This window comes from Salmo trutta, chromosome 6 (genome assembly GCF_901001165.1).
Source record: "Salmo trutta chromosome 6, fSalTru1.1, whole genome shotgun sequence".
NCBI lineage: Eukaryota > Metazoa > Chordata > Actinopteri > Salmoniformes > Salmonidae > Salmo > Salmo trutta.
In genome coordinates this window covers 21,622,670-21,633,470 of record NC_042962.1, presented here as the reverse complement: position 1 = coordinate 21,633,470, position 10,801 = coordinate 21,622,670, and the positions used below count along the sequence as shown (strand labels likewise).

General features: G+C 41.4%; 1 protein-coding gene across 1 annotated transcript in view; it reads left to right on the top strand.

The window, feature by feature from the left end:
- Nucleotides 1–289: 289 nt before the first annotated feature.
- LOC115195646 (V-set and transmembrane domain-containing protein 2A) overlaps nucleotides 290–10,801 on the top strand; it is a 30,256-nt gene continuing 19,744 nt past the window's right edge. The window contains exons 1-2 of the mRNA XM_029755723.1: nucleotides 290–946; nucleotides 2,098–2,267. Of these exons, the coding sequence (XP_029611583.1) occupies nucleotides 868–946; nucleotides 2,098–2,267 (249 nt within the window). The 5' untranslated portion in view covers nucleotides 290–867. The remainder of the gene's footprint in view (nucleotides 947–2,097; nucleotides 2,268–10,801) is intronic.

Here is a 10,801-nt window from a genome sequence, read left to right as displayed (position 1 = left end):
AAGAGGTCCGGGTCTTGTGTGCTTGACCGATAGTTGCAGAGTTGCTGGTCCAAGCCCTGTCTGAGCTGTCTCCCCTCAATGGAAACAATATTGTTTTATAGCCTCTGTACCAGTGGGTCTGATCTGTGCCTGCTCGAGTCTCCTCTGACTGCATACAGTAGCTATTAAACGTGAGATGGACACACCCACACTCCATACGTAAATGCTTCATGCCGCATACCACTTCAGAATCAGATACTGTTATGATGTTGCTTTGAGTGACAGCTCTCTCAGTCTCTTCAATGATTTGGCATTTTTTGGTTGCTGAGAAAAGTGTGGAGCTATTTTGTTCTCCTCGCACAAATCTGGACGTAAACGCTAAAATTATCAGTGGGTTTAAAAATTGCCACTCCTGCTGCTGTACTTGATAATAATTTTCAATCTATAATGTTTAATATCTTTACGTTTATTTACATTTGAAAGGAATGTGAACAACGGGGTTTACATAGGTGTAAAGGGGTGTGTAGACTTATAAACATATCCGATGAGTCTAGCTCTACTTGTCGCTAGAGCACCAGGCACGCAATCAGCACGCAATAGGGGAGCTGGACACTGACGTTGCATCAACAGCCACGTACGGAGCGCTGGGAACAGAGGCTATTCTTTTACATAGTTCACAGCACCTTGTGCAGAGCGCGCAGTCGTCAGTCTCTCTCCGCAAAGCCCGTGGCAGCGCACATAAAGAACTTCAGGAGCCTTGCTATAGTTCCAGCATGTTACATATTCGGCATTTTGTATCCAAGCATATCCGCATGGCAACAGTTTAATTTGCTGAGCAGTTTTGGAAGATCGTTTTTTCCTCGGCTGATGTGACATTATCCCTTTGGAATGATGTGGACCTCTCATGACTCTATTGGATTTGTTTTCCTGTCCAGTTTATGTATCCAATTTGGATTCTCATTTGAAGGTAAATTGAAACATATCGTCATAAAACAAGAATATCAATTCTTACCTCTCTGGGCTTGTTCCAGGTAAAAACAACCTATAGGTCACATTTGAGTGGGTATAACTTCAGCATTAAAGCTGCAGAGTGCAGACATGAAATAATGGTTATTACGATTGAAACAAGTAACGAATGCAACATCCATTCTGCTTGGCTTTAAAATAAATGCAGAAAAAGTAGCCTACCGAGCATTCACTTAACGTTGCCTAAATGAACAAAACGCAACTGTTGATTGCTTATAAAATGGCATCTAGGTATGATTTAGTATTTATTGTAGTTAATGTCTTTGTATAACTTTGTAGAGTCACAGTGCGCGACATGCATTTAAAGTAACGGATATGCAGAGACAGGGTTGGAAAGCAGAGAACACCATTGACAGTTACTCAGTTGACATACCAGTGATATTCTTGATCTGTCCCTCAGTGGTTTCTGTCTACCTTTGGATCTCATCAAACGAAATATGATACATTTGCACGTCTGCCACTGTCTCTAAAGATAGTCTGTATCCCCTGTAAATACTTTTTAAGCGCAGTGAGTCTTGCAGAGGAAAACTGTAGGCTACAGTGAGAGTTATTGTGATGTTCAGAGTGTTTTCATGGATTAAACCAGTGTAACGTTTGTCAACACTTAAATATGTATTCAACATATATGCACTATAGGCTATATACTATAACGTTATTGGTCTTATTTTTATTACACTGTGCGCATGAATTTGAATTATAGTTCTTGGAGAGTGAATCTGGCAAATATCTGTTCATGTTTAATCACTTATTTGTTTCATATGTCAATGTTTGAGAAGGGTATTTTATATGTTAGGAGGCATCCCTTTATTATAATGATGTGATACCCATCGCAGTGACATTTTAGACGCATAGTCGGAGCCCCGCCATTTCCGAGGATTTCGTTCACTATTACGATTACCAACACTTTAATTCTACTGCCATTTGTTGAAAGAATAAGACACATGTATGCCATACACTATCACAATTTCTTACGTTTTCATATCATAAGTTTGTTAGAAATAGGCTATAGTTGCGGAGAGAAAGGCCTCCATTTCAATAGCCCTACGACCATGGACGCACAGCAATTATACTGACTGTTTCTCTCTCTTTCAGGAAAGTTTACGGATATCCCCTCCAATCTAACAGTTAAAGAAGGTCAAAACATTGAAATGGCTTGCGCCTTCCAGAGTGGAACCGCATCAGTTTACTTGGAGATTCAGTGGTGGTTCATTAGAGCGCCAGAAGAACCGAGCAACAGCGAGGAGGAGGATGCTGACGAAGAAGTACGTATGGATTTCACTTGCTTCAAATACCTGTTTAAAATGTTGAGGACTTTCTTTACAATATGACGCCATGCCCCTTCAAATTGCAATCACATGCCTGCATAGTTGCGCAGTTTCGCCGAAGCCCATTAGGCACAGACAACTCCGTGAATTCTAGCATGATTGGCTTATCATTACCAAGAATAGCATAGTTCCCATAGCCTACATGAAATGTATTATCTGTGATTCTGTCTACCTGTATTTGACTTAGAACTGATTTGGTGTTTTTATCCCCTTTTTAAATCCCTGTATTACATGCAGTGGTAAAATAACACTGGTCTGTATCATCTCAGCCTGTCTTTACCAAGTGTATTTAACATCAAGTCAACATGTACGTTTCCCTGGAACCCAGGGATAATTTAAGTGACTTGGAAATGTAATCTGGAGTATGTATAAGGCCATACGACCACAGTTAAGTGCATTTATGGTCATTCATGATTGTAGCACCCTCAGAGTCAGCATAAAGCTTCACTGACACATCCTTGCAAATTGACTCATTATATATAGTAAGCCTGAACAGTGCACTTTCGGAGACCCTACTCGACTGGCATTTGTAATGTATTGCTCCATCGGATAGCTACCTATGACAGCTTCTCCTCGTGAATAATGATCAGTTACTTTGTGTCTGTTTCTTATTATGTTCCCTCTATTCAGATGGCTGGTACATTTTAGGGGAGTTTGGCAGTTTGTCATCACTGACATCAAACAGGGGAATGTTTCCTTTGATAAATGCTCATCTTCCTCGCAGTGAAACCACAATGCATAGAGAGAGCCTGTTCTTGGATATCCACATGGCTTTAAAACAGTTATTACTGCTCCTTTGTTGCCACCCATCATGCCTGCATTGCCAAGGCTTTGATCCATTTGGTTCGTCACTCTTAGATGTTGGCTGAAGGAGCTATCCACGCACACCGCGGCTTTGTAGCTCATATTATCCAATTCTTTTCATGGCATCTGTTTGAAATGACAAGCAGTGGTTTTCTCTTGCAAGGAATGAGTTTCAACAAAAACACGCTAAGGAGGCATAGAGGACTATAGAAGATGCCGTAGAAAATAGTAGAGCTGAGAAAATGAATGAGTGTGTAATATGATTTGAAGTCAAACAGACACGCACATATAGACTACAGCATCCAGTTTAGGACAAAAACATAACAATTGAAACACACTTCATGGGTGGGCACACTGAGTATATCAAAGTGGCATCACAATGTCTGTTGAGCTCTGTGAGCTATATCCCAATGACACTATCATGTGCAGTGGTTGATGGTGCTCTGAGCTCTCTGCTTTGCTTTGTTTGACTGGGCTAAAATGGTGGTCTATCCCGCTACTCTGATGTTGAAGAGGGGATTCATCTCCTCAAGTCTGGATCTATCGCTATCCGGTTAATCCACGGGTCCACTGTTTGCTATCAAATCAATTTATGGAGTAAATCTTTACAATCCTGTTCGCCGGTAATTCTATTTGGTGTGGGATTAAGGGTAGCTATAAGCAAACGAAAATGGGATTTCCCTTCAAGGTAACAGTTTTGTCTTCCTAGGTTGTTGAAAAGCCTAAAACCATTGATTGACATTGTGTGCCACATGTACGTCAACGAGATAAGATGAGTCTCTCTTTTCTTCTCTGTTAAAGAGAAAGTGTGGTCCAAAGCCTGTGGTCTTGTGGTAACACACCCGCTGCAACCACATATGCCTCCCTACAGGAGACCAGGGTTTAATCCCTGTGTCTCTACTTCTAACCTGTCTCAATAAAATATGAGTCTGAAAGTTGAAGTGTGAAAGTCACAGATGTACAGAACGTCAGGCTAGGATCAAGGTATAGCAGGTCTTTGTATTCCAAGAATTGTAACATGAATAATTTTGGAATGGCATGATACTGAGAGAATGAGTTTTGACCATTGCAATGTTTAATGAGAGCACATATTTCCTGTTTCTGAAGGAAGCATAAAATCCATAGCTGTACTCAAGCCTCTGGACCTTAGGCTACTATCTCCTTCACCGGCCCTCGCTACTACTGCCCCGAGAGCCTTGTACCCTGTCTGGCCAAGATAATAACATTCAGAGTCAATACAATGCAGGCTCCCATCGACGCTGGTCTCATTAAGAGACAGACACACCACTTTAATGGATGGAAGGTTTTCGGGATCACATGATCAAGATGTGGGTGGCGGGGAACAGGTAGTACAGTAGATTAGGTCCTGTTTACCATCTATTTGTCTTTTTCCCTGCTACTTCACCCTTATTACAGTGTGTCAATAACATTACTGATTTCTCATTTGGAATGACTCAATTATTGGACCATGAGTGACTTTAGTTGGAGTCAATTAATTTGAAGAGAATGGTGATGAAGAGATGGGTGAGAAAAACCATACAGAACACGTGAGACAATAAGGATGCAAAGGCTCCTGGGAAATAACAAACACCGCATGCAATTTGAAGGGTCTGGCTGAGTATTATAATTATTGGACCAATCAGACAATGATGGGAGGCCATTGCAGGTCATCATAGCAAAATGGCTTCTAGAAGATGAATAAAAACAGAGGCATACATACTTTACAAGTTTTCAAATTTTTGTTGTGTGTATGTAATTCTTCACTTCAATCCTTTGATGATACTAGCTACCTGATACACAAATACGGCATGGAGAATCTCCGGAGTAATCTCCTTTCTCTGCAAGCTTTAAGAACAAAAACTTGTTATAAATCATTGTGACAAGGACCAGCACTAACGAAGGGACATCCCTTTCAAATACTTTGCTGCAAATGTTGTACTATAATAATTGTCTCTCAGTGATTTTTGTCAACATCACACATTTTCAGCTTTCACTAGGGGCCCCTCGGGAGGGCCTTGGGGGCCACTGAGGTGGCCACAGTAACTAACTAGTGTGACAGACAGTCAACGAGTGTGAGGATGTCTCCGGTGTAAAACTGCCATGTGTTAGGCCAGATTAGTTAGACCACCTGGAGGGGAAATTCACGCAGGAGATGGATCGGAGCCACTGGGCAAGTTAGAGGATGTAACAGCAATCTTGTCTTCAACTCCTTCAGAGAAGTCCCTGCAGGAACTCAGTGGGGATATCAGTGGATAGGGTTATTGAGTGCAATATCCAACGGTTGCATGACCCTGACCAGTGTCCAATTTAAAAAAAAAACATTTTTTTTTTGTCAAAAGACATCAAACAGAAGTGAATTGTAGGAAGGAATATGACTAACAGGCTTGCAGAGGAGCACAGAGTGGGATGTCTCCTGGCTTTATGACCATATGCATGAGGTACATCTGACTAAACATAAGCTTGAGAAGAGGCTTTGTCTGGCATGCACTGCCAGCAGCTTCCTCCAATTCAATTTACTGGATCAGAACAGAACCAGTCTTCTTTGAAGACATCGGGCATAGTGGCTGGACTCACAATTAGAGAATGACTAGCATTTGATCTCGTCCACCAAGTCAACGGGAGACGAAAGAAAGGTGAAAGATCGGCTGAAGATGTATTCATGTGTGTGCATGCTGTGTTTGCGTGTGTGTTTGTGTGTGTGCACACATAGGTGACCGACTGATGTGGTTGAGTCAAGGTATGAATAGTTGGAGCTGACATGACAAGTGTCACAACATGGCAAACATCACTAGAACAAACATAGTTCAAGGAGAACACAAAAACCTCTTTCTTTAGAGTTCCAGATATGTTTTCTCTGACTAAGACAGAAACCTTGCAGTATGTGGCATTCTGCTTGTGACCCCTATGACTGTTAGAAACAGCAGCGACACTCAAGCGATATTTCTACCCAGATCCAGATTGTCTGCAGTGATAGAAAGCACAGGGAGGAAAGGGCTTATATGTATCGCGGAGGGACAGGAAATTAAACATGGTCTTGGATGATTGGAGGCCCAGGATGCTCGGTTCCAGGGAAGGATTACAGGGAGAAGGCAGAGATGGAGGTGTGAATGTTATATAGTATCCAGAACTGCAGTGCGACAGCATCACAATGAGAATCAGCTCATATATTTTCTAAGGTGCTGTTGATTGTTGAGAAGTGAGGAGATGTGTTTTTGTCCACTGCATAGATCAATATTCAAGCAGGTATCATACTTGAAGATTCTTCTGATATTATGTACTGTATGTTATTTAATACTTTCATATGGATTTGAGATGTCAATCAGAAGTCTCCTTCAATAGGACAAATACATTTGGATATGTTTTGTCACATTTTCAACTGCTGGTCTATGAAACTTTTTCTTATTATTGTTCTGATGGCATGATATGTGTGCATAGACCTTAACATTGTTAACCATACATTATACCTAATAACTAATGCATTAAACACATAACAAACTAAGTTAGGACATACAAATATTTCTGGTGTAATATATTTAAAGTCTTTTGGAGCACTTCTAAGAATGATATTGAATTGAATTATGTAGATTACACACTGTGCACTATATTACAACTGTTTCCTCATATCCACTTCAGGAAAGTGTTGTTGGCACATTACCTAAATGTATTTGTTACTTCATGCCGAGTGGAAAATCATAATGGATTAGCCCATTATTCTAATTACATTATTGGGGAAGGTATTCATCACGAGCCTGTCTAGGAGATCTAAAATAACGTTAATAAGGTTTGGTCTGAGGCTGGAGTGAAGAGTTAAGTAGGGGTAAGGGCCCCTCAGAGTGCTGATCTAGGATCAGTTTGGCCTTTTAGATCACAATGAGTGATTACATGGACAGGGGGGACCTGATTCTAGATCAGCACTTCTACTTTGAGATGCTTCATGAATATGGGCCCAGCATGTCTCCCTATAAAGAGACTGTAGTGTAGTGGCATCTCCACTTCAAGGTGTGACCCACTGTGGTCTGGTGTTATCAACCTGACTGCTCCCCTACTGTAATAGGATATATTAAGAGCCCATTGTGGAGCTTTCGCGGATGAATCTCATGGACGTCTGGTGCGAGTATCAAATAGATGAGTGTCCCCACATAAAAGTGTCTGATTAGATTAAACGTGGCCAATCCCCTTGATGTGTAGGATGACATTGACCATGGCACTGTGCTAGCCTCCCTCTGCAACACTCCCAGATCTCTCTACTCTCTCTCTCTACTCTCTCTCTCGCTACTCTCTCTCAGTCTCACCACCCTATCAGCTTCAAATGAACCAAGAGGGAGGGAGGGAGGTGGGGAGGGAGGGAGAGAGAGAGAGGAAGACAGGGGAGCAAGGGAGAGAGAGAGAGAGAGGCTCCTATATTCTGGGATAATGGAGCTGTCACACTGTTTTGATTCAGGGCATTGATTCTGTCTTTAATTGCTTATGGCTTCCACTGGATAGTGGTTTTGGGGATATCACAGTAATGTATGGTCGAGCAGAACAGTTATGGCACTGATCACACCGGGATATGTACTCATGTGCCAATAATCCTCGTATCAGTTGTGCCCTCGATTGTCTGAGCAAATGCCCATTTCCTGACATGATATACTTTGTTGAATGAAAAAGGGAATTATCTGTGCCTTGTTATTGTTTATGAGTCACACCTGTACAGCCATAACTCTAAATGGACAGGGCACAAGGCAAAAGCTGAAAATAACAGCCATTATCGACTGGATCATTGTGTCCTTTGTGATGAATGGGAAACGTCCAAGAGTATAGACACTTAGCTGGGCTTGGACTGGAAGGTTACACAGGTCACAGCTCAACCCACATCCCCTCTAACACGCCAAAGTCCCTGAACTTTGACAGACTCACACCAGACTGTACTGTGCTGCTACGCACCTGTAACCATGCTGCCAACCAGTCTACGATGGTAAATGGAGTCAGAAACCACCTGGACGAAACAGCAGTTAGCCGTTATGAGCTTCTTGCTTAACAATTTCCCATGATGCATTTGGAGATGCGTGAGCAACAAGAGTTTCGAATTAAGCCCCTAATTAGGACTCCCAGCGAAGGTTTATTTACGGACAGATTATAAAAATGTCCAGTTCTACGACCAAGAAGACACCCCGCCACTTTTGATATTAAGCATTTCAAGTTGGGATGCACGATATATCAGTGAACATATTGGATGTCTAGTTTAACGCCGATGTGCAAAACCGATGTCAAAGCTGACGTGCATACCTATATAACGTAGGTACATGACGTAATGACTCCACGTAAAATTTTGCACTACACGTGCAACACAGAATTCCTAACTTAGCCCACAATGTCTGCTATGTGGATCAAGCAGTCAACAAGTCAAGCAGTCATTTGAAAGAGTACGAAATGTCAGCGAGACGATTCGAAGGCACAATCCATTAAAGCCAAGATACTGGAATTCATTGCCTTTGACAATCAACCATTCTCTGTCATGGGTGATGTTGGCTTTCGCCAACTGGTCGAGCACTGATACACACTACCAAGTGCACTACTTTTCAGATGTTACCCGGCCGGAGTTACACAGTAATAGCGTAACTGCTATTAACTTCATGACATACATATTACGGAACGCCGTTTGGGTCTTTGCGTGTCAAAAAAGATACAGTGCACTGTCAAAGCTGTCAAAAAAAGTCTGCAAGCAAGCAAACATCAGCCATGAACAATGTATTTTCAATACCGCGTTGGCATCATTTGTTCGACCGCAACTTCTGGGGTAGCTAGCTTTAGCTTAGTACCTAGCTAGCGCCAATACAACCAGCATGAAAACAATGACCAGTAGAAACTGCAGTCATTTTCATTATTCTTAGCAATGATTTAGGAATCATAGGTTGCCACTTGTTGTTCACCTATTGAAATTGAACTCAGTTCATGAAAATAAATAGCTGGCCAGCTACTTTTGCCCAAAGCTAAAGTTATAAGCAGCCAGCTAGCTTTATCTGGCTAGTGAAGCTCGACCGGACTGGGTTATGTGCTGTGAATACTAGCCACAATAAGGCTTAGGGACAATAGTGGAATTTGCGGTTTGCCTTAAAAATGTAAGTATGCAATTGACAGTGATGCAAATGAATACAAATAGTAGAATTATGCCATTCTTTTATTTTCAAGGCTAACCGCAAAGTCCACTGTTGTGGCTAATTCTTATTGTGGCTAGCTTCACATAGATGGGTCCAACCACCATTAATCAAATAAGAACTGTCTTATAAATTAGGGTTCTTTTAGATGATGATAGCTAGCTAACTATAGCTACTGAAACAGATGTCGTTTTCGTATGTTTTTGGGGAAGAACATTGATTGCATCCATGAGCTAGCTAGCTTTTTTTAGTGACCAGCACTGTAGGTGCGCGAGACAACTTTACCAGCATCATAGCATACATATCGATAAATCGTTGTGACATGAAATACGAGTGATAGTGTAATCAATGTGTAACAACTACATAAAAAATGTATGAATGCGTTAAATTATTATGTGATGTGCAGTCACATTCAGGTCCTGATTGGTCAACAAGCTTAATTGACATGTCAAATAGTGTTATTTGACACATCAAATAGTGTTAAATAGTATATTTTTTGACACACAAAGACCCAAACGGTGTTCCATATAAATCCTGGTTGAGAATGAAACGACTGAACAAACGGACAACGAAACAGCAAGTAAGTGAAAGAAATAGGTTTTGATTTATGTTTTACTGGTAATGGGGAATGCATAAATGCCAACAAAATAACTTTTTTGTCAGTTTGGTGTGTGTGTGTGTGTGTAACCTTTATTTAACTAGGCAAGTCAGTTAAGAACAAATTCTTATTTACAATGACGGCCTACCCCAGCGAAAACTGGACGACGCTGGGCCAATTGTGGGCCGCCCTATGGGACTCCCAATCACGGCCGGATGGGATGCAGGCTGGATTCGAATCAGGGACTGTACTGATGCCTCTTGCACTGAGATGCAGTGCCTTAGACCGCTGCATCCATGTGTGTGTGCTAACTATTTAACTGTACTAGAATGGTTAAAAGGCCGCTTAAATTTTAAGTATCGGTTATCGGTATCGGGGGTTTTTTGGCAAGAAAAATATTGGTTTTCGGTATTGGCCAAAAATGTCATATTGGTGCATCACTAATTTCAAGGGTACGCCGCCTCGGCCTCCTCGGAAATTGTGGAATTTCTTTCCATCTTAACGTGTCAGTTGTGTTGTGACAAGGTAGGGGTGGTATACAGAAGATAGCCCTATTTGGTAAAAGACCAAGTCAATATTATGGCAAGAACAGCTCAAATAAGCAAAGAGAACCGGCAGTCCATCATTACTTTAAGACATGAAGGTCAGTCAATACGGAACATTTCAAGAACTTTGAAAGTTTCTTCAAGTGTAGTCGCAAATAACTATGATAATTATGATAAGTGCTATGATAAAACTGTCTCTCATGAGGACCGCCACAGGAAAGGAAGACCCAGAGTTGCCTCTGCTGCAGAGGATAAGTTCATTAGAGTTACCAACCTCAGAAATTGCAGCCCAAAAAAATGCTTCACAGATTTCAAGTTAAAAGAATCATCTCAACATCAACTATTCAGAGGAGACTGCATGAATCAGGCCTTCGTGGACGAATTGCC